The 26,927-nt window shown below is 47.4% G+C and overlaps 2 protein-coding genes and 1 long non-coding RNA gene across 3 annotated transcripts; 1 reads left to right on the top strand and 2 right to left on the bottom strand.

Annotated features, from left to right (window-relative positions):
* Window positions 1–10,753: 10,753 nt before the first annotated feature.
* Window positions 10,754–20,043, bottom strand: SOAT2 (sterol O-acyltransferase 2). Its single transcript, XM_006203153.4, has 15 exons — window positions 19,935–20,043; window positions 19,447–19,502; window positions 18,797–18,933; window positions 18,414–18,473; window positions 17,958–18,065; window positions 16,213–16,489; window positions 15,727–15,793; window positions 15,080–15,164; window positions 14,530–14,575; window positions 14,191–14,320; window positions 13,677–13,774; window positions 12,526–12,624; window positions 11,689–11,824; window positions 11,009–11,154; window positions 10,754–10,804 (listed from the first exon to the last, which is right to left on the bottom strand). The coding sequence occupies exons 1-15, from the start codon at window positions 20,041–20,043 to the stop codon at window positions 10,754–10,756; spliced, it is 1,605 nt and encodes a 534-aa protein (XP_006203215.1).
* Window positions 20,044–21,280: 1,237 nt separating this feature from the next.
* Window positions 21,281–24,985, bottom strand: IGFBP6 (insulin like growth factor binding protein 6). The gene is made up of 4 exons (XM_031682951.2): window positions 24,525–24,985; window positions 22,478–22,617; window positions 22,201–22,320; window positions 21,281–21,618 (listed from the first exon to the last, which is right to left on the bottom strand). The coding sequence occupies exons 1-4, from the start codon at window positions 24,847–24,849 to the stop codon at window positions 21,496–21,498; spliced, it is 708 nt and encodes a 235-aa protein (XP_031538811.1). The 5' UTR covers window positions 24,850–24,985; the 3' UTR covers window positions 21,281–21,495.
* Window positions 24,986–25,169: 184 nt separating this feature from the next.
* Window positions 25,170–26,585, top strand: LOC140700112 (uncharacterized). Its single transcript, XR_012078336.1, has 3 exons — window positions 25,170–25,253; window positions 25,602–25,691; window positions 26,561–26,585. It is a non-coding gene; the product is annotated as an uncharacterized lncRNA (long non-coding RNA).
* The last annotated feature ends 342 nt before the right edge of the window (window positions 26,586–26,927 follow it).

Consider the following 26,927-nt stretch of genomic DNA (forward strand, 5'->3'; position numbering starts at 1 on the left):
CTTCTTTTCAGATATAGGTGTTCAGTGATGTAAATTACTAAGTACCACTTCAGCTTTGTCTCATAAATTTTGATATGTTTTTATTTTCATTTAGTTCAAAATGTTTTTATTTTCCCTTTTCATTTATACTTTGATCCAAGGGTTATAAAGAAGTGTGTTTTTTAAATTCCGTATATTTGGGGACTGTCCAAATCTCTCTTACCAATTTCTAATTTAAAGTATTATAGTCAGAAAATATACTTTTCATAATTTGAATTCTTTAAAATTTATTGAGACATGTCTGGTTATCTAGAATGTGGCACCAAATATGAATATGATGTGAAAACCATATAAATATAAGAAAAAATGTATAGAACAATATCCATTATGACGTAGATACAAAAATTCTTAAAACAAGTACAGCAAATTCAATCTAACAATATAGAAAAATATTATTATGCCATGATTAGGTAGGGTTTACCCCCAGAATTCACGGTTGGCTTAATTTTCAAAAATTAATCAGTGCAATTCAATGTATTAACAGACTGAAAAAGAAAAACAATGCTATCATCTCAATAGATTCTGAAAAGACATAAGATCCAATATCCATTCCTGACAAAAGTTCTCTGCAGCCTAGGAATAGAAGGTGGGCCCCTCAGATGACACCTGATAGTTTATGCTGACAAGGTGACTCATGCTGGGTTCCTTAGGCCACATTATGTCAGCCTGACGTCCATGGGTTAGGGGAGTGAGGCGGACAGGGGACTGAGTTCAACCACATGGGCTGTATAATGAAGCTCCAATAAAAACCTGGGACACCAAAGCTTTAGTGAGTTTCCTGAATTGGCAATATTCAGTGCATACTGTCACACATCAATGGTGAGACAGTAACATGTCCTGACGGAACTCTGATTACAATGGAAGCTTTGATTACTATAAAGCTATAGTAATCAGGACAATGTGGTCTACAGAATAGACGTACGGATCAGTGGAATAAATTGAGAATCCAGCAATAAACCCTCACATTTACACTTAATTGGTTTTAAACAAGGATGCCAAGACATTCATTAGAGGGAAGAATAGTCTTTTCAACAAGTGATGCTGGGACAACTGGATATTCACATGTAAAATAGTGAAGTTGAACTTCTTTGTCACATTATACACAAAAATTAACTCATAATAAATCATAGAACTACATGTAAGCTGAAACTATAAAATTCTTGGAATAAAATAGAGGAGTAAACCTTTGTGAACTTGGGTTAGGCAAAATCTTCTTACATATCCAAAACATAAGGAACCAAAGGAAAAAAATAGGTAAGTCGGACCTCATCAAAGTTTAAAACTTCTGTGCTTCAAAAGACACCATCAAGGATGTGAAAAGACAACCTAAAGAATGGAAGAAGATATTTGCAAATCATGTAACTGATAAGGGACTTATATCTAGAGTAGATGAAGAACTCTTACAACTCAATAATAAAAAAACAAAGAACCCAGTTGGAAGTGGACAAGGGATCTGAATAGACATTTCTCCAAAGAAGATACACAGATGGCCAATAAGCACACGACAGTAAGCCCAACGTCATTAGTCATCAGGGAAATGCAAATCAAAACCACAACGGTATAGCGCTTTATACCTACTTAAGATGGCTATAATAAGAGAAATAGCCAAGTGTTGGTGAGGATGTGGAGAAGTTGGAACTTCATACACTGCTGGTGGGATTGTAACCTGGTGCAGCCACTTTGGAAAATAGTCTGGCAGTTCCTCAAAGGTTAAATATAGAGTTATCATATGACCCAGTCAATCCACTCCCAGGTATATACCCAGGAGAAATGAAAACATACATCTACACAAAAACGTGCACACAAATGTTCATAGCAGCATTATTCATAATAGCTATAAAGTGGAAACAACCTAAATGTCCATTGTACTGGTCAGGGTTCTCCAGGGAAACAGAATAACGCGATATATGTAGATATATGTAAGAAGAGAAATAGTAATTGATTCACCTGGTTATGGAGGCTTAGAAGTCCCACAGCCTGCAGGAGGATGGCCACAGACCACTCTGTGCCTTGCAGTGCACCCGCTTTCCAGGCACTTCCTACCCTATGTCCCCACTGACCCCAGGGGTCCTGGATGGAGGGCTGGGGCAGCTCCAGTGCTGCCCTCTGGGTACAAGAGTGTGGCCAGGTTAAAGGGGTCCTGAGCCTGCGCAAAGGAGGCTTTCCCTCTGACATCTCTGTTCCAGTTCAGCCCAGCCTACAGGCATCCTGCCCTGGGTGCCCTTCTGGGACAGGGAGTCAGGGTCTCCAAGGGCCAGTGAGGGCTTTGATGGAGGAGGGGCCCTGGATGGAGCTCAGTCGTACTGTGAACAAACTGAAGAACCCAAAGTAAAATGAAGATTCAATACCTCCCTGCTATTGGATTCATTTCCTTACCATGGAAAAAAGGTAAAATTTTGAAGAAGGAGGAGGGCTTGGTTTGGTGTGTTCTAATGCAGGGAATCTAAAGTGTGGTTCCTGGATGAGCAGCATAAGCATTTCCTGGGACTGGTTAGTAATACAAATTCTCCGGCCCCACCCCAGGCCTAATGAATCAGAAACTCCTGTTCAATCATCCATATTCACAAGCCCCGGAGCTAATTCTAATGCATGCTTGAGTTTGAGAACCACTGTTCTAAGGGATTTTCACTCCCTTCTCCAAACACTTACCTCTCTTTAGCCATATTGCGGCGGGGGCCAGTGGGCTCCTGGACCTGGGATTAGTATGGGGAAGGCCTGGTGTGGAGCCAGCATAAGGAGCGTCCTCATTCTCACCCCACAGGAGCCTGGGGACCAGCTTTGGGGAGCGCCTGAGCAGAGGTCAGGACTGTGGGGATTCTGGAAGAGTATGACTCAGAGGGCCTTGGCCCTTCAGGGATGAAGTCATTATAGCTGGTTTTCCTGCCTGCCAGACAGCACAGGAACCACTGAAGAGGTATGTGACAACTTAGGAAAATACTAGGAGCAGTTAAAGAGATTAAATTAGTGTACCAAAAAATACTTCCTGGAACTAAAAAGTCTTATTTTCAACAAAAATCAGTATATTTATTGAAAGAAAGAAGTCTGGTCACTGCTGGGACTCAAATTAGTGGCTTGGAAGAATAAGTGGAAAAATATTTCAAAGCACAGAGCAAATAATACGAGATGGAAATAATGAGGAAAATATGAGACTTGGAGAATAGATCCAGTAGTCCTAACATTCAAATATATTAGTTCCAAAAGAAAGAAAAGGCATAAATGGAGGAGAGGCAATAATTTTGAAACAGAAGACTATTTTGCTGATCTGAAGAAAATTCTGAGCTTGCAGGCTGAAAGGACACAGGAAGATACAAAAAGAGAAGGCATACATCAAAGCATGGAACTCCTGAATTCCAAGGTTAAAGAAAGATGTTTTCAAGTGTCTAGACAGAAAGACCAAGTTATCTACAAAGGGAAAGGAATCAGATTGACACAGGACTTTTCATCTGTAACACTGGAAGCTAGAAGTAGGGATACTGAGAAAAGGATCGTTATCCTGGAACCTCATACCCAGCTGAGGAAGTGTTCACCTGTTAGGGCAAAAGAAAGATAATGGAGATAGAAAGGTTTCAGAGAGTATATCAACCCTGTGTATCACCTGAGGAAAATACTCAAGAAAACTTTGGCTCGATGACAGAGAAGTCAAGATAGAGGAAGATGAAAAGGAGAAAGAACAAGCTGTGAACAGCAAACCTGGCAAGGTATTATCCTGTTGAGTGTTTATGGAGATTGATAGGCATCTAATTATATCTAGAACCATAAATAATATACTATTTCAGCAAAACCTAGGAATTGGAAGTAGAGTGAGAGAGGTAAGTAAAAATATTCCACAGGTCTCTCTTACTGAGGTGGAAGTGGCAGGAAATAAGGTATCTTTTCTTCTAATGGAATTTTTTTTAAATTGAGGTACGTCGGTTACAATGTGTCAGTTTCTCGTGTACAGCACAACGTCCCAGTCATGCAAGACATCTTAGTGAAAGAAATAATTGGTGTATTTTCAAATAATGATGAAGAAATATGTATTTGATTATCAGTGCTGGGAAGGAAGATTACTATGAAGGGAATGGAAAAGCATAGTAGAACATCCAAAACAGCAAGAGAGGAGGGGGAATGGAATGCATGACTTGCTCAAAACAGCAAAAACGTAGAATGATGAAAGGACATACAATAAAATACAAGAAATCAAATATGCCATTCATTCCACCTGTGGAGTCATAATTAATTCAAAAGAAGACATAAAAGAGGGAAAAGGGAACAAAGAACAGTTGGGACAAATAGAAAACAATAGAAAGGTGGTAGATTTAAACCATACACACAATCATATTAAGTGTAAATGGTTTAAATATCCCAAGTAAAAGGAAAATATTGCATGGGATAAAAAAGCAAGACCCAACTGTATTCTTCTTACAAGAATTCCTTTTTAAATATAAAGACACAAATAGGTTAAAAACAAAATGATGGAAGAAGCTATAGCCTGCTAACACTAATTGAAATACAGGCAGACTGTGATATATTAATATCAGACAAAGTAGATTCCAAAGCAAAGTATTTTACCAGAGATAAAAAGGGCTGTTTTATAATGATAAAGAGGTCAATTCATTAAAAGGGCATAACCTAAATGTTTATGAACTTAAAAAAAGAGCTTCAGAAATATGTGAAACTAAAGCCAAATATAAAAATCCACAGTTATTTTATCATCTGTCTTTTAATAATTGAGAGAACAAGTAGAAAGTCAGTAGTGACACAGAAGTTTGAACAATACCATCAAAAAACCTGACCTAATTGGTATTTATAGAACACTGTACCCGGCACCCAACAGATCGAATACACCTTCTTTTCAAGTGCCCACTATTTACAAGATAGACCACATTCTGGACAAAAAACAAGTCTCAATACACTGAAAACAATGCCAATTATACAAAGTATATCCTTTGATCAAAATGGCTTTAGTTAGAAATCTAAAACAGAAGGCTATCTGGAAAGTCCCCCAAATATTAGGAAACTAAATAGCATACTTCGAAACCACCACAGGACAAAGAAGAAATCAAAAGTGAAAATGGAAAGTATTTTGAACTGAATGAAATACATCAATGTGTGCAGAAGGCACTTAAAGCAGTGCTTAGAGGGAAATTTATAGCACTAAACACCTATATTATAAAAGAAAAAAGGTCCCAAATGAAGGACCTCAGCTTCCACTTTAAGACATTGTAAGAAGAAGAGAAAATTAAACTCAAAGGAAGAAGAAGAAAGGAAGTTTAAAAGATCAGGGCAGAAATCAATGAAGGAGAAAACAGAAAAGCAATAGAAAACTCAATGAACCCAAAAGCTGATTTTTTGAGAAGATGAATAAAATTGATAAACTTGAGTAATACATATCAGGAAAAAAAGGGAACACACAATTACCAATAGAAATGAGAGAGTGGACAAATGTTACAGATATGAAAATGATAAAGGAATACTATGAACAACTTTTGCCCATAAATTTGACGATGTAGATGACTGGATAACTTCCTTGGAAGCCTCAACTGCTAGAGCTCATGCAAGAGGAAATAGGTAGCCTGAATAACCCTGTATGTACTAAAAAAAAAAAACCTCAAATTTTAAATTAAAAACCTTTCTCTAAAGAAAACTATGACCCCAGGTGACTTCACTGATGAACTGTACCATACATTTAATAAAAAAATAATAATACCTATTCTACATAAACTCTTTCAGAAAACCAGAGAAGGGAATATTTCCCAACCCATTCTGAGGCCAGCATTATACTCATATCCAAGTCAGACAAAAGAATTATGACAAAATTATAGACCAATAGCCCCTATGAACAGACATGCAAAATCATTTTGAAAATTTAGTGAATAGAAACAAATGATACATAAAAAGACTAACACACCATCACTAAGTAGAATTTATTCCAGAATGTTAAATCAATGTAATTTACATACTAAAAGATTAAAAAAGAAAAAAAAAGATCATCTCAATAGATGCAGAGAAAGCATTTCACAAAATTAAAAATCCATTTCTGATAAAAACTCTTAACAAACTAGAAACAGAAAGGAACTTTCTCAACTTGATAAAGAGCATCCATGAAAAACCTACAGGCAATATTGTTTGAATGCTTTCTCCTTAAAGTCAAGGCAAAGACGTCTGCTCTCATTATGTCTGTTCAGCATGGTATTGGAGGATCTAAGCAGTGAAACAAGGCAAAATAAATAAATAAATAAACAAACAAACAAACAAATAAATAAATAAATAAATAAAAGGTATCAAGAGTGGAAAGGAAGAAATAAAACTTTTTATTTGAGGATGATGTGATCGTCTATGTAGGAAATCCTATGGAATCCTCAAAAACAAACAACTCCTAGAAATAATTAGTACATTTAACAGGGTTTAAAGATACACAGACAATGTACAAAAATCAGTTGTTTTCAATACACTGCAATGAACACAAAAATTGAAATTTAAAATAATCATTAAAACATATGACATACTTAGGGGCAAATCTGACAAAAGATGTGCGAATCCTGTGCACTAAAAACTACAAAATCTTAATACAATAGACTAGAGAAGACCTAAATAAATGGAGAGAGATAGTGTGTTAATGGGTAGGAAGACCTGATTTTATTTAAGATGTCAATCCTATACAAACTGATGTACAGATACAGTGTGCAATCCCAGTCAACATCCCGGCAGACTTTTCTTTCCCTTTTTTAAAAAAGAAATTTACAAGCTGATTCTAACACTTATAACGGAAACTTAAAGGACTTCAACAGCCAAAACTTTGAAAAAGAACAAGGTCGTATTACCTGTTTTTAAGACTTATTTTATAGCACAGTAATCAAGACAGTGTGGTGTTGGTATAAAGACCAAAAAGAAAAAAAAATCAGTGGAACAGAATAGAAAGTTCAGAAGTAGAACTATAATTTCAAAGTCAAATGCAATGAAAACCCCAGGGAGATACTTCTGCATACCTATTAGAATGGCTAAACTTAGAAAAACTGACCATTCCAAGAGTTGATAAGAATGTGGAAGAACTAAAGTTCTCAGGAACTGCTGGTGGGAATATATAATGGTACAACCACCTGGGAAGACAATCTGGCACTTTCTTCAAAAGTGAAATGTACTACCTACCTTAGGATACAGCCATTCTACTTCTAGGTATTTACCTAAGAAAAATGAACACATGTGCACAAAGGACTTATACATAAATGTTCCCAGAAGCTTCATTTGTAATGGCGTTATTTAAAAACAACCCAAATGTTCGTTGACAGTTAAATAAGTAAACTGTGATGCGATGGACCAATACTTGGTAATAAAAAGGAACGAATGTAACATGAATAAATCTAAAAACAGCTATGCTGAATGGAAGAAGCCAGATAGAAAAGAATACTTACTGTATGATTCCATTTGTATAAAATTTTAGAAAATGCAAACTAATTTAATGCCAACAGAAAGCAGATCAGTGATTGCCTGGGAATGGTGGGGGTGGATAGAGATGGACAGAAGGAAGAGATTATAAAATGGACACAAGGAAATTTTCAGGGGTAATTTATTCATTATCTTGATTGTAGTGGGTAGTGATGGTCTCACAGGTGTATACCTATTCAAAACTTACAAAAATGTAAACTTTAAACATATGCAGTCTATATATATTAATTACATCTCAATAAAACTTAAAATTTATTACACAATAACTATATGTAAACATACATTGTCAAATCCATGTTTTAAAAGACTGACCACAGTTACTTCTATCATCTTGAAATACTCAGTATGAACCCTTATTACATGACAAGCATCAATCCTGAGGTCTAAGTTACCCAAACTCTTTAAGTTTGTTGATGATACAGACATCATCCATCATGTGTTCCTTCATTTCTTCAAGGTCATAAGGAAGAGGCCAACAGCTATTTAAAAAAAAAGGATCAAATGATGTTAAACTTCATATGAACACATATGTCCGTAAGAATATCAAAGAAAAGACATGAAAAAGAAAAGAAGGGAGATTTGGCATGCCAGATACCAGAATGTCCTCTACGGCTATTGTAATTAAACACTATGGCATTGGACTAAAAATAGATCAATGGATGTAATATAGAATCTTTTAATAGATGTCAATGTATGTGAGAATTATTTTTAGGTAACGAATTTCTGGTTTACAAAGCTTAAATATGGCCATGACTGCAAGAACCCAGGTGTAGCTACTCCTAAACTTTTATTTTTATTTTCTTTTTTGAGTACGTAATACTCAAAATATTATTTTGTATGGCACAAAATACAAAAGGGTGAAAAGTTTGCCTGTCAACCTTCCCTATTCCCTAGCAGCACTGTGTCCCTCCATAGAGACAAACTATGTAACAAGGCTCTTGTCCACCCTTCTAAGAATATAAAAATAAACATAAATATCAAAAGACACCATTGAGGGTGGGGGTATAGCTCAGTGGTAGAGCGCATGCTCGGTGTGCAGGAGGTCCTGGGTTCCCCATTGCCTCTGTTAAGGGGAAAACAAAACAAAACAAAACACACCATTAAGAAAGTAAACAAATAAGGTACAAGCTAGGAAAAATATTTATATTACGTATTTCTGATAAAAGACCCAACCAGACAATATGAATAATTCTTACAAATCAACAGAAAGACAGTGTAATTTTTTATGTGGGCAAATGACCTAAACAGACTTTTTTTCCCCATGGTTTTCTTTTCTTTCTTTCTCTTTCTTTCTTTCTTTCTTCCTTTCTTTCTTCTTTCTTTTCTTCCTTCCTTCCTTCCTTCCTTCCTCCCTCCCTCCCTTTCTTTCTTTCTTTCTTTCTTTCTTTCTTTCTTACTGAAGTACAGTCAATTACAATGTGTCAGTCTCTGGTGTACAGCACAATGTCCCAGTCATGCACATACATACATATATTTGTTTTCATATTTTTTTCCATTAAAGGTTATTACAAGATACTGAACATAGTTCCCTGTGCTATACAAAAGAAACTTTTTTTAAAAATCTATTTTTATATATAGTGGCTAACATTTATAAATCTCAAACTCCCAAATTTATCCCTTCCTACCCCCTTTCCCCAGTAACCATAAGATTGTTTACTAAGTCTGCAAGTCTGTTTCTGTTTAGTAGATGAGTTCATAGTGTCCTTTTTTTCAGATTCTGAACAGACTCTTCATAATAGAAGATACACTAATGGTCAGTAAGCACATGAAAAAATGTTCAATGCCTTTGATTATCAGATAAATGTATATTAAAATTACCCTCCATTACAAAAACTAAAATTAAAATAGACTAGCAAAGGGAGAGTAGGTATAGTTCAAGTGGTAGAGTGCATGCTTAGCATACACAAGGTCCTGGGTTCAATCCCTAGTACCACCTCTAAAGTAAATAAATTAATTAAATAAATAAGTAAACCTAATTACCTCCCCCCTAAAACAAAACGAAAAACATTTTTTAATGGTCTAGCAAAATCAAACATTGGTGAGAAGTCCTATGCCCAGCTAGAATTCTCATACATTGCTGGTAGGAATGTAAAATGATACAATCTGGTTGGAAAAACATTTCACAGTTTCTTATAAAGTCAAGCAAAAATCACCTCTATGACCCAGCTGTTCTGCATCTTGGTATGTATCCAAAAGAAATGAAAAAAATATACCCACAAAATGATTTGTACATGAATCTACATGGCAGTCTTATTCATACTAACCCAACTGAAATGTCCATCAATAGGTGAATGGATAAATATTGTGATATAGTCATAAATGGAATACTGCTGAGCAAGAGGAAAGTACAAACAATTGATACGTGCAAAACATGGAATAATCTTAAAAAACATTATATTCAGCAAAACAAGCCGTTCATACTGTAGTACATAGTGTAGAGCTCTGTTTATGTGAACTTGGAAAACAAACAAAACTAATGTATGAGAGTAAAATCAGAAAGTGGTTGCCTTTGGTTGAGGAGTAGACTGGAAAAGGGCCTGAGGGAACGGTATGTCCCCGTACAGTCGAGACACTCCAGAGTTAAATGTCCATTTTATAGCTGTGGAAACTGAGGCTCATGAAATTAAAATATTGAGGTAGCCGGGAGTAGAAGGATTAAAGGGTTGTGGGAATGTGAGCTGAAGGACTAGAGGTGGAAGAGGAGGTAAGGCTGGATTTTGGGGAGATGGGGGTGGCATAGAAAAGGTAAGGGAGCATGTCCCCCAAGACCCTCAGCCCCTCCCCCCACAAAGTCTTGCCTCTGTAGACACAGCTCTTCAATCATGCCTGTCAAAAGTGGGTCTTCAACAAATGATGAATGGGTGAATAAACGAATGAATAAAAAGAGACACAAAGAGTTTATTATTGTATTGGAAAGAGTACAAAGAAAGAAACAAGTCCTTCTCGGACCTTGATGGCCTCAGCTGCTCTCAGTTACCCTACATTCAACAAATCTGGAAGGTCCTTCAGGTCTCCCCAGGTCTGAACAGCCATGGAGGGAGAGGGGGCCCTTGGCCCAATCTCTGGGGATGCAGGCTCAAGACAGAGCCACTGCCATTCCGAGTCTGTGCTCACCTGTCCACAGGTCTACAGATCTCAGTCCGTGGAGTTCCCTGCTGGGGACATGCATGTCAGGACTCCTTGACTCAGAACTATGTCTGGGAATGTGGGGAGAGGAGCCCTGGTCCCAGGCTTTGCAGGCAGAGAAGAACTTGGTGATGTCATCTGGGCAGTGAGGGTACCCTGATCTCTAGATATGGCAGGACCAAGATTGAGGTGTCATCAGCGCCCAGAAGGTTGTCTGTGCCAGAGAAAGGTGAATTGTGAGTAAGTTCCCTCCCAGGGCCCACCCCGCACATCTAAGACATGGGAGCCCCTCACCCCCAAACCAGGCCCTGGCCCCTGATTATGGCTGTTGAATTGGGCAACAATAGGGGGCTGGCTGTTGGGAAGGGAAGGCATATCCTCTTGGTTGGGGAGCTGAACAAGGGTCATGGTCCCTTACCTGGGTCAGGGGACAGTGACGCCGTGCGTACCACTCCTGGCAGTACAGGCTGACCTGGATGCCCTGGCCCAGAAAGAGCAGGGTCCACATGAGCACGTTCCACGCTGGGCCCGTGTGCTGGTCATGCATCATGAAGTTCAGCAACCCTGATGCAGAAGGAAAGGATGCCAGCTCCAGATACCTGTATCTTGTCTTCCTGGCTGCCTTCCCATCTCGGCACAAGGAAGAGTTGGAACAGGAAGGCACCATCGGGGAAGATCTTGATCCCAGCTCCAGAAACCCACAGAGGTCTCAAGTGGCTCATGTAAAACCAGGATTCCTCAGTTTACATGTCAGTATCCTGGATCTCTTACTAAACCTCCCAACCTCACACCAGTTTTCACCCTTTTGTCTCCTTCTGTGTGTGCCCTGCTCAGATGCTCCTCTCTGGCCAGAAATCTTTTCCCACATCCCCCAGTATACCTCCTGGCTGCCTCCTGATGCTGCCTCCTTCCCTGCTCCCAAGTCTCCCCTACATCCCGGCCCCCAACTCTCACGCCTTCCTCCAGAAGGCACGTACAACCCACTTCTGTCTTGGGCACACAGCCTCCCCCATCAGTCTAGAATCTGCAGGAGCAGGACTCCAGGCCTGCTCCCTCTGGAGTCTCCCCGCTCCAGTGGCACACAGAGGCCAGGCTTACCTCCGATGACAAGGAACAGCATCAGCATGACGGGGTAGAAGAATCCCAGGACGAAGCAGAAGATGTACTCATGGACCACCGCAGAGACCAGGAACACGCCCAGCATGGCTGCCCCTCGGGCCCGGCCACTAAGGAGCTGGCAGGGGTCAGGGGAGGAGGGTGGAGTGAGTCTCCCTAAGCTCCCTCCACAAAAAATTCCCCTCCGTAAGGGAGCCGGGGGGGTGTGTAGTACAATAGAAAGAACATGGGATTTGGGGCCAGAAGGGCTGACATGTCTTATTTAAGAGCATTTTATTAGTCCATTGGGCCTTAGATGCAGTTTTTTAGTTTGTTGTTTGGGGTTTTTTTTGGGGGGGAAGGTAATTAGGTTTATTTATTTGTGTATTTATTTGTTTGAATTTAATTTTTTTAACGGAGGTACTGGGGATTGAACCCAGGACCTTGTGCAGTTAAGCACGTGCTCTAGCACTGAGCTACACTTTCCCCACTAGATGCAATTTTTAAAAGGGGATATGATAATACTTACTTCTCAGGGTTACTGTGCAGATTGCGTAGCATGTGAGAATTCTTGGTAACTGAAAATTGCTATAGGCATATTCCATAATGGAAGGCTAAGGAGGGGAGAAATGCCCTATGGGGGGGTGTAGTTGACGATAAGGAAGAAAGGAAGTTAGATAATAAGAAGGATTTTCTGCCCAGCCCATTGGGTTGTGTAGAATGAGGGCAGACAGAAGTCACAGGGGCTTCTAGGTCTGGAAAATGGAAGGAGAGGACATCGCAGAGAGGTGGAGAGGTTCCGTTAGCTGTGGGCGCTGAGGGGGTCGGCAGAGCCCATACCCACAGCCCGTCCTGATACACGTAGCTGTACAGCCAGTCATGGACCACGACGTTCCAAGTGCGGTAGTAGTTGGAGAAGGATGTCGAGTTCCACCAGTCCTGGGAAGGGGTGGGGCCAGGGGAGGGGGAGGTGAGCCTCAGGGCCATCTGTGCCCAGGCCCCAGCTTCTCCCCCCTGCTTCCTGCACCCCGTCTCTACAAGGGCTGGCTCCTGGCAGGAGAGAGACAGCAAGCACCCTCCTAACTCCCTCTTCGGGACCCGGGGTCCCCACCATCCCTCCGACTCTCCTTCTCAGGAGAAGATTCCAAATTACCATCCCCACAAAAGCCGTTAGCCCTGGCCGGCCAGGCGGTGAGGGGTGATCTTATAACCACACTCAGGGGAGCACATTTCTCATTGTGAGAGACTGACAGCACAGCTGAGGTTGAAACCATGCCCCATAGGGTTAACAGAAACCGGTGACTGACGGAGATTCCTAGCTTGTCTTACAGAACAGCAGATGAGGGAACAGCTTGTTGAAAACCCTTCTGCTGATAACCTCCCTTCACTGACCAAGCTTGCCTTTATTTTTTTTCCAACTCCTTAACTGGCCCCTATAGATAACCCCTCAGATGTATGTGTCACTATAGTAACAGGGGGCATACGTTCTCCGGAAACTTGGAGTTGGCTCCTGTCTAGTTCAAGTCAGCTAAGACTGGTTGGAACCACTGACCCTAAAACTGGGCCTGTGCAGGTGTCTGATGAACGACCTTTTGACATCAGAGGGCTGAAAACTCCACCTGATACATGCCTCCATTTTTTAACACGCATCCCATGAAGAAGCATGTGACACTCAGACCACTGATGACCTCACCTTTTCTCCACTTCAATCACTTTTCCCCACACCTGAGACCACCTTGCGTCTTCATCTCATAAGTAACTCAAGCCTCTGGCCTTTGGAGAGGCAAATCTGATATTGTTCTCTCTCCTCCTTACTTGGCTGCCTCCTCACTTTCTCTGCTGCAAACCTTGGCATCTCAGTGTTTGGCGTGTTGGGCGGTTGCACCTGGTTTGGTAACAAGGTGACAGCCCACGTAGCCACCATCCTCCCTGCATCCTTCCCTAGCCCTTGCTGCATCCAGCTCCCCAAGTGGTCCCGGTCCAGGCCGCACCCGATAGAACATCCTGTCTCCAAATCGTAGCATCTCCGCGAAGGCGTTGAGCCAGCAGTGGAGGAAGGCAAAGAAGATGAGCAGCAGCATGAAAATGCCTGGTGAGTGGAGACAAGGGGCTGCAGGTAAGACTGGCCCCCCTGGGCCCCCACGAAGCTCTGAGAGCCCCCTCAGGAAGCTCTCACCCAGCAACCAGGGCCCTGGTTCCTATCATTTGTTAATCATGCACCAACTGATGCCTTCATTCATTCAATCCATTTGCTCCTGAAGCCCGTGCCAGCTGTTGGGGATATAACGATGAATGTCAAAGCCACTGGCCATTGGGAGTTGGTAGAGTGGTTGGAAGGTGGGGAGTGGATGGCAATCTGAACTGAGACCCTGACGATGAGCAACTGTAGGAGGGGACAGATGCCAGAGGAGAGTCAGAGTGAGGTGTTGAAACGAAGAGTGAGGGAAGGGAGGAGTTCCCTGCTAAGCCTTCCCCAGGGTGCAGCCCCACCTCTGGTGGGCGTACCTGGCAAGGTGGCGTGCATGATGGAGAGTACCAGGGCACGGGTGCTGAAGGGCTCCCGGCTCATGTTGGCGAAGATGGGAACACAGAGGCGGCTCAGGATGAAGCACGCATAGAGCACGCAGCCCAGGGCCTGGGGAGGGGATGGAGGACAAAACTTTGAAAGGAGTCACTGGCAGCTGCCCTTTCCTTCTAGAATTAGGCTCTGGCCCAGCATCTGCCTCCTCTTCCCTGAGTACCACCCTCTGACCTCTTCCCCAGCCTCCCCTACTTCACTCCCAGAGATGCCCCCTCAGCCACCACGAGTCACGAGTAGTCCACCCTTCGACCCCACCTTCTGACCTGGGCAAAGTTCTTGGCCACATAATTCCACCTGATGCTGGGTGTCCTGCAGCAGCAATGGGGATAATGTGTATTTCATCCTTTTATCTTGTTCTTGCCCAGGCTGGGGCCCAGGATCTGGGGCCCTCTCTCCACAACTCCCTCAATTGCTAGGGCCTGGGAGGATTATCTGGGGAGGTGGGGGTCTAGAACGCTCTGGACCTTCCATAACAAAGATGACAAATGGATTTTAAGCTTGAGTGTCCACTAAGGTGACCGGCTACCTGGAGTTTGCCCTAGGCTCAGGGGTTTCCCAGGATGTAGGATTTTCAGTGCTAAAATTGGGGCAGTCCTGGGTGAACCAGGACAGTCAGTCACCCTTGTGTCACCATGGCCTGGGGAAGGAGGAGGGGTAGTCTACCTGCCACTTCTTCCGCATCTTTATTATGGGATGCTTCCTGAGGGAGTGACCAGGGGCTGGGACGAGGCTAAAGACCTCAGGGAAAGGAGGGTAGAAGGGCTAGGTCCCTGATGGGCCTGGGCATTTGGGGAAGGGGGTGCAGGGTCTTACCTGGGGTAAGTCTCCCTGTAGATGAGTGTGGGGCAGAAGAGGAAATAGAGGTAGCTGGAGAAACTAGGGGCCCGGATGCCCTCACCTGGGGAGGAGTAAGAGGAGTCCATCAGTGAAGGGGGAAGGGAGAGAGGACACAGGTGGGAGGGATGCTGGGCATAGGGAGTGGGGCTGGTGAATAGAGCAGATAGGACAGAGGTTGGGGAGATGGATAAGAAGCTAGAGATGGAATCTGGAGGTCGGGTAGGGGATATGAAACCTAGCAAGAGCTGGACCTGCTAATACCCCTCTTTTGCTTCCATTCCAGGCACCACATTTGGCGGCGCAGACCTGTGGTTGCCAGAGTTTCATTTGGCACCCACAAATTGCATCACCCATTCACTCTTTCCTCCTGTTTTGACTTCCTAATCCAAGGCTCTCATACCCTGGGTCTTTCCAGGCTAGACCTGGAAATAAGGATGTGTCAGAAGTCCTGGGCAGCAGAGTTGCCATCTCTCGGAGGTAGGACCTAAGAGAACGCCAAAGCTGTGCCCCGAGGGCAAGATGGTCTTACAAAGTTGGAGCTTCTATGAGGATCTTGCACCTGCTGGCTTCATTCAACCAACCAAGAGGACTGAGTTCCCATCTGGGCCAGCCAAGGGCCTCACCTCTGGCGTGAAGCGTCCCAGGCACAGTCTCTCTAAGGAAGGAGTAGCTTTTCATCAGGAACCTGACCTGAGATGGAATGGAAAAGAAGGTAAGGTGCTGTGTTGCTTTGAGCAGATCACTTAACCTCTCTGGTTCTCGACAAGGGGAGAGGGGCGGGCAGATTGTAAAATCTGTACGGTCAAAGCCCATACTTTATCATTTAGTCAGGCGGTCTTATAGTCTAACACAAATGGCTGCTGGCATGAATCGAGGGTAGAGGGGTACTGGAAAGGGAGCTTCCAGCCAGCCAACACCTTGTGACTCTGCGGAATCTGATTCTATTTGTGTAGCATTCGTCCTTTCATTTACATTTCTTTGAAGCCTGCTTGATCACTCAAATACCTTGCAAAGAACTCCGCCCCAGTAACTAACTCCGCCCCCACCAATACATTATCAAATGCCCTCCTTCCCAGCGGCCCCGCCTCACCATTGGTCCTGCCCATCACCTGCTCAAAGACCAGGACACAGCGGGACGCTGGCGGGAGCTCATACTCCACCGCTACGTGGACCGGGAGGATGCCGAGCACCGCGGTGTGCGCGGCCAGCAGCAAGCAGCCGAGGCCCACCCGTAGCATCCAGGCCACTCCGGCCTGAGACCTCACCCACAGCCGCAGCGCCTGGTAGGGCGCCAGCAGAGTGGACAGGAACATGGGGACCCATGTCACCAGCGCCAAGGGCAGCTGTCCGAAGCTGAAGATCAGTAGGTCAAACTCCAGCATCAGCCTTGGAGTGGGGATGGAGAGACAAAGTAGACAAATGTGAGGCCCACCCTTGTCCCCTTCCTCTGCAGCCGGAGCTCTTAGAAGATAAACTGAGGCATCTTGCCAAGGTTGTGAGCTCCCCATCTCTGAAGGTGTTCAAGGTGAGGTCCCCACCTCTGCTGCTCAGGACTTCTAGCACAGCGTGTTGCCCAAGGAGACTCAGTCGTGGGATGGCTTTACTTCCAAATGACCTGTAGAGCCCTTTGTGAATTGTATGGCGTTGCAGAAGGGTTCAGTACTTCACTGGTCACTGGTGTTAGGATATGAGGTATTTAAAGTTTAACTCTGATTTTTGTAACTTTTGTCATTTTGGAGTGCTGGAGCTGTAGACTTGAGTTAATAGAAAGGTTGCTGAGTGTTTTGTTTGTTTAGATTAGGAGTGGTTTGTAATGATGAAAAATTAGGAACAATCTTAATGGCCATTAGTAAAGGATTAAATGAACAAAAGCAGGCACTTCCAGACTCTGCAGTCATTAAAAACAATGGACTGACATAGAAAGATCTCTAAGACAGGTCATTTGGAAATGAAAAGGAGACAATAGGTACTGTAAGTATCTCATTAATGTAACCCCCCACAAAATACATCTCCTTGGTTCTTATACATATCTGGACTTTAACTCATGAAAAATGCTCTGGAGGGAAACTCTCAAAACCATTAACAATGTTACCTCTGGGGGGCAATCTGAGATGGTTGGGGGGGAACTGTCACTTCCATATATTTGAAACTTTTTCTGATCCTTGTAATACTCATGTAATTAACAACAACAATTTTACCAAAAGGCAGTGCTGTTGCTGAACCTGCAGATCCTTGGTTCTCTTCCTTTTACTGCTTCCCAAGCCATGTGTAGGGTGAGGAGAGGGTCATGCAAATCCAGACACCCCCAGGGGTTTCCAGCCCTCTGAGGCTCTTCCCCAGAGTGGGGAGGGACTCTGTAGGGGAAGCGACCCTCCAAGGCACTTGTGTGTGTGTGTGTGTGTGTGTGTCTGTCTTTCCCACAAGACTGGGAGTGCCTTGCAGGCAGGGCTGGAGTTGGTCTCATCTCTCTGGCCCAGGGGCTGGTACTTAGAAGGGGCTCAATGGAGGTTACCTGAACTGAACAGCACTGCCATGTAAAGGAGTGTGTGCTTGTGTGTGTGTGTGTATACACATTATGTCTGCTTCAGGACAACGGTCCAATTGGGAATTATTTGAGTAGGGGCGTAGTGTCCCCAGAGGGCTGACCCTGGGAAACTAGACCAAAGGCCACCCAAGGCTATGGAAGGAAGAAGTCTAAGAGGGTATTTTGGGTGGGAAGGTTGTTGGAAGCAATGTTGACATGTGTCCAGTTATCAGAGGGGCCCTGTGCTCAGGCTGGTGTCAGGTGGAGCACTTGGGGACACAGGGGTCTGATCTGATCTGTGTGCTTATCCCGGGCGAGAGGGATGCCTACCTGCCCTCATCGATGAAGTCTATGGCCAGGGTGGTGATGATGAAGACACACAGGCCAGCGATGAACATGTGGTAGATGGTGCGGAAGTGCTGCACCTCCATCAGCTCGCTAGAGGGACGGGGGCATGAATGTCAGTGGGAGAGTCCTCAAGGTCGTGCAGACTAGCTCAGGCACTGTACGCACGTGGAGATGGGGCGTAGTGATTGGCAACTAGCAGCTAAAGGCTGAAATATGGCTGGGACTTCTGTCCAAAGCCCTTTTCAGCCCAGACACGTATCCTGGTGGCCTTTCTTCCACAATCATACCCAGGGCAAATGGAGAAACGGAACCTTAGAAACTGTCTCGAAGTCCTCCCCCCAAACCACCTAGAGCCTGAAGATGAGAAATGAGGTGTGCTGGACCCCTGGCCAAAGCACTTTTTTTTCTTCCCATTCCATGTCCTCACCCCTGACTTACTCAAGCAGAGACTTGCGGATGATGAAAACTTTCCGTTTCCCCAGGGATGGCTTCCGGGTCCTGAATTGAGATAGTTGTTCTGGGTCAGGACACAAAGGAAGAAGGCAGTGGGCAGAAGGCAGGGCGCCTTGCAGAAGGTCAGTACTTTGGAGCCAAGGGCAGTATTACGGTATGGGAAGGTCAGGGTTAGGGCCAGAGGGCAGGACCGGATGGAAGGTCAGGGTCAGGGAGGCAGAGGCAATAAGGGGAGAAGAGGGAAGGCTGAAGTCAGGGTCACAGCAGTGCTGGCAAAGGGCATGTGAAATAATGTCTGCAGCTCACAGTCCTTAGGATGGAGAGGCTACTCAGTCATGCCCCAGCCCCTTACTTGCTCAGACGCTTACTTGCTCAAGGAATCTGAAGGGATGGAGGGCACTGGGCGGTCTTGTGGCGGGTAGGATTGAATGGCTTCCCGTATGGCCCATTCCAGCAGCTCCGTCAGCTGGCCCTGCGCCTGCTCCAGCAACTGTGCCTTCACAGCCTACAGGACAAAGTGGGGCAGGGCCCACGTCCCTCCAGCCAGTCACCCTCTCATTCACCACACATTTATGGAGTCTCTCTCTATGCCAGGCACACTGCTAAGTGCTAGGGATGGAAAGATGAATAAGCAGGGTTCCTGCCCAGAGGTTCCCCCCAAACTTAATTCCCTCTGGCTTCCCAGGGCAGCAGTGAGGATTCAGGAAATATCCTTCCCATCCCCGGATCTGAACACTAACCACCTCATCATCTCTGACCGCATTCTCTCCTCCCTGACCCCAGCTTTCCTCTCCTGACCTCTAGCTCCATTAACAGAAGACTGTTCACTGGCCAGTCTTTGGCCTCTACCCTGATAACCTGTGTTTCAAACCCTTCCACTTTAACCCTTAGCTCTAACCAGATCTGAGGGGTTTGAACCCAAGGACAAATTGTCTTTATCACCAAGCCAGTCCTCACCCCTCCTTCCCTCTTCTCTAGGACCTGTCTGTTTTTATCTCTGACCTCTGACATCCCTCACCTGCATATGTCGGGTCCATTGCACCAAGTCTGGGCCTCTGTGTGTCTCAGCGTTTCCTAGGAGAAGGGGTCAAAGGGGAGGAGTTAAGGTTCTGCCACTTCATGCAGACCCAGAGGCATTCTCTGTCCAGGAAGTGCTTTCTGTGTACTCAGTAGCCTCCCCACCCCACAACCAGTCAAGATCTAGTAACATGGCTGGGGGGTGGGGTAGGGGGTGGGAATCAGAGGGGAAGTTATTTTTGCAGGGGGCGAGGAGGCCACTGGCAAGCAGGGAGCCTGATGACATTACTGGAAACAGGGTACCCAGGAGACAGGAAGCTACGCTAATCACCCCCTCAGGTAAGTCATAAAGATAAGGCAAGGCTATGGCACTGAATAGCTCTTTTCTCCTCCCTTCCCCAGCTGAGTAGTTAGGGGCAGAGGCTGGCCTCCCAGGACAGCCGGAAGGACTGAAGGTAACAGGAGCCCCTCTGGACAGCACATCCCCACCTCCGGCTGCACTCCCAGAGCGGGGCTCCCCTTCTCTGGAGGGCTGGTCCTTCTGCTCTCCTCCCAGCCTTTCTCTCCTCCGCAGCCGCCGGGCCGCTCTTGGCTCCATGATGTGAGTCCTTACTGGGTAGTGGTGGCCAATGCGTGTTCCCTCCCTCCCTTCAGGTTTGCCTGGCTGAGCTCTTATCTCACTCAGCTCTTCTGACAACTCCAAACACCAAAGTCCTTTCAGGAGGAGGGGTTATAGGTTATCCAGTCACCATCCAGCAGGCAGCGCCATCTCAGCTACAGGCTGCAGGCTCTCCTGGCTGTCGCAGGGGTGAACGCAACCCCCCAACAAACGGCCCAGCCACCACCCGGATGCCTAGCTCCCTCCCGCAGGAATGGTGGCTCTGTACCTGTACAGGTCGTGGGGAGGGGGACTCTGCCTCTCTGAGGCCTGTCACCTGGTGTGGCTGCCCTCCAATCTCATTCCCAGTAGGCTGAAGGTTAGGGAGGAGTCAGAAACATCCTCAGGTATCAGGGCACTCAGCTCCCTTAAACCATGATAAGGAACGTGAAAGAGCCTTGTCATCTTGAAAGCTCTGTGTGCATGTGATCGTTAGTCTGATGAGGTTGGCACCTGTGACGACTATGGTGCTGTGGCCCCTCCAGGAAGTGCTAGGTGCCAGCGCCCCTGAACACCAACTCTCCCCTACACCGGTGTGGGTTAGCAGGGAGGCAGAAAGGAGGGAAAACAAACATTCAGCACCTGAGGAATGCCAGTCATTGTCACATACAGAAGAACCAGATTTAAATCCTCCCTGGATCGTTTACTGGCTGTGGAATTTCAGGCAAATGACCCAAATATTTTAAGCTACAGTTTCCTCGTCTGAAAAACAGGGGTGAAAGTCCCTACCTCACGAGGTTACTGTAAGCCCAAAATGAGGTAGTCCAGGTAAAAGCACATGGTCCAGGGCCTAGCCCGTGGTAAGAGCTCAGTAAATAATAGTTTCCTTCCCTTTTTAGTAGGAAGTAACAGAAGAGTGCCTTGAGAGTTCCTCTTTGTTGGGTTCCCGCTGGGGATTAACTGTCAATCCTTCCTCCTTTGTGTCCAAAGATCAGTATTAGAAACAAGGTCACAGCCTCAGACTCAGTCCATGGCCTCTGTTTCCCCGCCCCCACCCCCCGTTGGTAGTTGGGTGAGGCTTGAGGGTGTGAAACATCCACCAGGGGCTGTGTCCGTCATTCTGAGTGTGGTGGGCAGGACTGAAGGTAGTCCGCAGAAGAGAGCTGCTATGGGGGGCTGGACAAGGAGTAGAGAGAAGGGCCAGGGACTCCAGAAATGTGAGAGGTGAACACAGAGATGTAGGCCAGAGACCCCCAACACAGCTTTATTAACACTCCAAGACAACACCAGCAATCTTTCCATGTGTGAGGTCCCAGAGGTGAGGGGGGCAATGGGGCAAGGCCTGAAGGTGAAGTGTGGGGCTCTGGGCCCCTGAGTTACTCATCACTCAACAAATAACCCAAGATGACAGCCCCACGCTCCTGCCAGCGCCCTGCAGCCCCCCACCCAGCCTTAGCCGCTGCTTCCGGTGGGACAGGGGGAGTTTCCATTGCCGTCTGAGGACCCGGGCAGAGGCTGGCCCATCCGATCCACACACCAGCAGGGACCTCGGCGCTGCCCCTGGGAGGAGCGGCACTGGGGAGAGAGGAACACAGATCAGAGGTGCGGCCCAAGACTCCAGAAAGAGATGAGAGGGGCCCCGTGGGTTGGGGACAGGTTGTGAACTCCTGAGTCTGAGTGTGTAGTCTAAGTATGCAGCAACATCTGAGTGTTCTCAGGACAGTGAGGCCCGCTGGGTTCGCTTCCATGGCTTCTTTTCTTCACCCACCAAATTGTGCCCATCCTTCTAAGCCAGAACCGTAGCTTTCAAAGTATGGTTCCCAAACCAACAGCATCAGCATCACTAGGGACCATGTTAAAAATGCAGATTCTCAGGCTCTGCAGGCAGGGCTCAGCCACCTGCGTACAGATCCCTCTAGCTGATTCTGATGCTCCTCATGTTTGTGAACCTCTGAGTTAGGCATTGCTGAGACAGTCAAACTCCTCTCCCTTGCTGTGGTTGGTTATTCTCTGTATTTGTGCAGGCCCTAAAGTTGGGAGATCCCTAAAGGCAGGGGCAGGGTCTTATTTATGCAACTTTGTAAGTCCCCCTCCCCCAGTCCCTGGTAGGACCCTTGTACTGACTGACAGACCAAGGGAGGAGAGGAATGGCCTTACCTGTCGCTTCCGGTAGAAGCCACGATGGTCACAATTAGGCACATAGAGGGTTTGAGACCCGCGGTAGATCTCGGTCTGGAGTTGCTGCAGCACTGAGTCCAGATGTCTGCGGCAGGGGCCCTGGGGGGAGGTATAGCTCTGCTGCAAAGCCCGCTGGCCTCGCCAGCCAGGCATCCAGGACTGATGTGGGAGTCTTCTCCAAGCCCAAGGGAGCAGTCTCAGATGGGAAATTCCAGGGATCCCCACCCCTCCTGCCCACTTCCAGCCCCAAACGCACCATCTCAGTGTCTTGAATGCCCCCATGATTGGACCGGGAAGCAGTGGTAGAGGTTCCCGAATTTTTCTGTTGGTCTCTGTGGTTCACGTCCTGTGGGCGAGTGCTCCCTGCCTGGGGCTTGCTCTCCTTAGGATTCTCCCCTACAGTCACAAGAAAAATGGGGGAAAGAGAGGCCAGAAATTGACCAGATTTCAAAGGCCAGAGCCAAGTTGAAACTAGCAGGGCTTTTAGAGTAGGGAGGGGGTTTAGAACCTGGCTCCACCATTGCCTTCCTGGCCTCAGTTTCACTCTCTGACATATGGTGATACTACCTTTCCTGACGTTAGACTAGTTTTAAGGCTTATAAGAGAGAAGCACTTTGGAAAGCAAACATCAATACATTCATTGATCCCGAGGTCTTGGGCTTTGGCTGAAAAGACATGGCTTTTCCATTAGAGGCCAGCAGGGGGTGCACCAAGCCAGGGAGATGGGGCTGAAGAGCAATGGAGGTTCGAGGGGGTTAGCTGGGACCCAAGTGGAATGCGTGTCCCCGCTGTGACCCTGCTGTGACTCAGCCCACTCCTCCCAAGCCTCAGACATGGTTACTTTGGGGGCACTGCAGTGGGGACCTCTCCCTTCCCTGAGGCTCAGCCCAGCTTAAACTCAGTGGATCCAGGACCTTGCGCTATTCAGTCTTTAATCAGGGCCCTGGCAGGGGAGAGGGGAACAGGTTGCAAAGGTACAGGAATGACAGGCTTCCGACCTGCAGGATGCTCTTTGCTCTGGAGAAAATTTCACAAAAAGTACTGGGGGACGTAGAGGAGACCTCAGGACGGGAGGGGAAAGTCAGGGTGTCAGGGCAAAGAAAAGACAGGGAGGAGAGCAGGCACTGCTTGGAATTTGCCCCAGCTGTAAAGTGAGATATTATGAGCTCTGAAGTGATCATCTCTTTCTCTCCATGTCCAGAGACAAGCTCTGCTCAGTCCCCAGTCCTCACACCTTGCCAGCTGCTCCTATCTGCCTACTACCCCAAACCGAATAACCATTTCCTTTGCAGTCCTGAATCTGATCCTTCCTCCTCCACACTCCTCAGACCTTGCCCCTCATTCCTTCTATTCAGCATCCTACTGTGACCATTCTTCCAGCTGCCTCCTCTGACCTAGACCACCCCTTTCCAGGAGGACCACTAGCAGCCTGGACCCAGGCATTTGGGACTGAAAGAAACTCCCAGTTGATTTCCCATCCCTTCCTGAGAAAGAAACCAGGAGTTCAGATGGCCTCCAGTGGGGGCCATTTGCATCTCCTGCTCTCCCCATCTTCCTGCTGCCCCCCATCTTTCAGGTTCTGACTCACTTCTGTCCCACCCACCCAATGACTCAGTCTTCTGGTCTCCTCTCTGGGTTAGGGTGGGGTGGGGTGGGATGGGTGGAGGGTTCTGAGAATCTTTAAATCATAATCCTGATTTGGCAGATTCCTTATTTTCCCACCTCTATCCCTCCCTCCCGAGGGGGGGCCCCAGCCCCTGCCCCATAACCCTAGTCTAGTCTGAAAGAACTCTGGATTTGGGCCATCGTCTATTCTCCACGCCATGTTCAGGTGCTTTGGACACCCTGATTGGAGAACAGGAGATATTTCTCAACATGCGCAGGATTTGGGAATCTGGAGTTCTCTTCCCTCATTCTCCAAGTGGAAGCTGGGAACAATGTCTACGTCCTTTCTTTAGCTGCGGGAGCTAAGAGAGCTGGGCCGCTGTGGCAAACGGCATGTCCCTAAACCCTTCCGTTCCTCCCTTTCCCTTCAAGAGAAAATAGGCAGGGGGGCAGAAAAGGTTGCGAGGTCAGATACCTCCCTGCTTTATCCCCAGGGCCCCCAGACGCACCCCAGACTTCTAGAAGCTCCCGCACTTGCCCCTTCACCCCCCAAAATTTGTCCCCCAGAGTTGGGGAGGAGGAAGCGTCAATCGCAGGACCCAGAGGCTGGCAGGGCTGCCCGCGCGCATCCCTTCAGGACCCTGCTGGCAGATTTGCGGGTCTCACGTGGGCGGGGCAGGGGCGGGGCGCGGACTCACCCGAGGGCACGCGCGCCCGGCAGCGGCCCCGGCCCAGCAGCAGAGCCCGCAAAGGCGCCTCGTCTTCCTCCGGCGGCCGGCACTGCAGTCCTGGGGTGCAGTTAGGAGTGTAGACCCCGCACTGCTGCCCCTCCCTCCTGAGACAGCCCCCAGCTTCCGCACAGCCCTCCGCGGGAGGCCCCCCATTCTCCTCCTCCACGCAGCCCCCTGGACATCCTGCCTGCACCCCCTGCCCGCAGCCTGGGCACCGTGCCAGGGCGCCTCCTGGGCAGGCAGCGACCAGCAGAGTTAAGAGCAGTGGCGGCAGCAGCCTGTGGGGGGTCATGGTTAGGATTTTTGCCCCGTCCACTCCTCCCAGAGCAGTCGTAGCGCAGCTGCTGCCCGCCGCCGCCCCTCTGCCTTAAGTAGCTGCCGGCAGGGGCCCGGCCCTTTAAGAGCCAGGTGAAGGGGGGCGGTGGAGAAGGCAGGGGCATTCCCTAAACTGGGTGGGACTGGAGAGGCCCCCCCTCCACCTGGGTCCTCCCCACTTTTCTCTACTTCCTCCCTTCCCAGTTTCTGTTTACTTCCCAAATTACTGATTTTTCTTGCTTTGTTCCTGGGAATCTCGCCCGGAATTTGGGAGCTGGACAGCTGGCTGGAGGCACTGGAGGGTGGGGAGGGGGAGAAGAAGAAAAGGTCGGGAGTTGAGATGAAGGGGAAAACCTGAAATCTACTTCGGGTGTATGTGTGGTGAGTGAGACTCCACAGGGGAGCGAGAAGACAGAGGACTTAAGTGGATGGACAAGGGATGGCGAAGCGGTCATGGGAGGAATGTGGGCCAGTGGAAAGAGAGAAAAGGGGGAGATGATGGAGAGTGGGGTTTTCAGAGAACTGACTGCTGATGGGAGAAAATAAACCAAGGGAGAGGTGAGAAAGAGCAAAACTGAGGGAGGGGCAAGAGAAGGTCTCCCTGAGATGTGACTGAGGGGAAGGTGGGTGTTGGGGACTAGACTGGGGTAAAATGACAGAAGGGGCTGGGGGAAGCAAGGGGTGAGATGGGGAGTGGGTGGGGAAGGTACATTTTGAATGAACTGTCAGAAATCCTAGCGCTGTCTGGGACAGTGGGAGTCCGGAAGGATTGCAGGCGGGCTGAGTGTGCAGGAGAAGAACTGTCTGAACACCTCAGAGGTAGGGACGGAAATCGGTCCGCTGAAATTATGGGGTGGGGGTGGGCAGAGGAACCCATACTCTGGGTGCTCTTAGGGACAGTGTCCAAAGAGCAGACCCCACCCCACCCCTGTCCTTTATCCAGGTCAGTCCACCCCTCCATTCCCCTCCTTTCCCAGAATCTGTCCCCTACTCCACCCGCACCCAGTATCATCCATTGGGTTTTCTGGATTATTCTGGCTGTGCTGTGTCCAGGGGGCATTGGACAGTGTCTGGTCTGAGTGTTTCAGTGCCTGCTGCCCGGGCTTTCCCTGCACAGGTCTGTCTACCCCCTACCCTTGGCGCCCTTCTCCAGGCAGTGCCCCGCCCATCCCCAGCACTCCTCGCTGAGCCTTCCTTCTCAGAGGGAGGAAGAAGGACCGTTTCCTTCTGCAACCCACACCCACCCAGCTCTGGGTTATGCAACCACGGCCATCTCATTCTTTCCTAAAACAAGGGCTCTGGGCAGTGACTAAGTTTAAATTCTGGGCCCCCAAGCAAGAATGTCAGCAAGGGCTTCCTGAACTTTTAAGTAAATATAAAATAGAAAGAATTTCACTCCCAGCCCTGCCCCCCAGGGCTACCCTGGGACCCTGGGACCAGCATTTGGGGAGCAGTGTCTTCCAAGGCCCTGAGACAGTGACAGATTGGGCAGGTGGGGAGGGAGGGGTGCTGGGGGAGTGGGAGTGGGCAGCTATCCTCTCTGGGAGGATCTGGGACCCCCTGCCCCAAGCTCTGACCGCAGAGCAGAGAGCTCCATCCTGTTGCCCCCCCCCACCCCTCCCTGTCCTTATTACTATTCATTTTGCCCTGCACATGGTTCTGACTAGGGCTTTTCTCCTCGGCTCTAGCTGGTTGCTCCTGAATAAGATGAAAAGTCCTGTGGGAAGTTGGGATGGAGAAGAGATGTCCATGCTCCCTGCAAGATCCCAAAGGTGGCTTTTTAAATGCGTTTATACTCCTCTTTTTAGGTTATATTGCAAAGAAGCCCAGTACCCTGCTAGCCTCTCACACCCACCCTCAATACCCTCTTCTCAAATTCTGCCTTCCCTCCTCCCACATCACCACCGCCACTCCTACACATTCCCCCTGGTTACTGCTTCCCCCTGCCCAGCTTGGTCCCTGGCTGCAGTATAAGTGGTCTAAGCCGGCTGCACCACCCAGTACTGCCCCACCCCCACCACCCCAGCACTGCTCTCCCCTCTTCCCCAAGCCTCC

Source organism: Vicugna pacos, chromosome 12 (assembly GCF_048564905.1).
Source record: "Vicugna pacos chromosome 12, VicPac4, whole genome shotgun sequence".
NCBI lineage: Eukaryota > Metazoa > Chordata > Mammalia > Artiodactyla > Camelidae > Vicugna > Vicugna pacos.

Excerpts from the sequence above, each read along its gene's own strand:
- SOAT2 (XM_006203153.4), bottom strand. The coding sequence starts at position 20,043 with ATGGAGCCAAGAGCGGCCCGGCGGCTGCGGAGGAGAGAAAGGCTGGGA. Across the intron at positions 18,474-18,796 it reads CCTTCAGATTCCTTGAGCAA|GACCCGGAAGCCATCCCTGG; the intron begins GTAAGCGTCTGA and ends ATCTCAATTCAG. Across the intron at positions 18,066-18,413 it reads ATCCGCAAGTCTCTGCTTGA|CGAGCTGATGGAGGTGCAGC; the intron begins GTAAGTCAGGGG and ends CCGTCCCTCTAG.
- IGFBP6 (XM_031682951.2), bottom strand. The coding sequence starts at position 24,849 with ATGACCCCCCACAGGCTGCTGCCGCCACTGCTCTTAACTCTGCTGGTC. Across the intron at positions 22,618-24,524 it reads CCGGGCGCGCGTGCCCTCGG|GGGAGAATCCTAAGGAGAGC; the intron begins GTGAGTCCGCGC and ends TTGTGACTGTAG. Across the intron at positions 21,619-22,200 it reads GCTTCTACCGGAAGCGACAG|TGCCGCTCCTCCCAGGGGCA; the intron begins GTAAGGCCATTC and ends CTCTCTCCCCAG.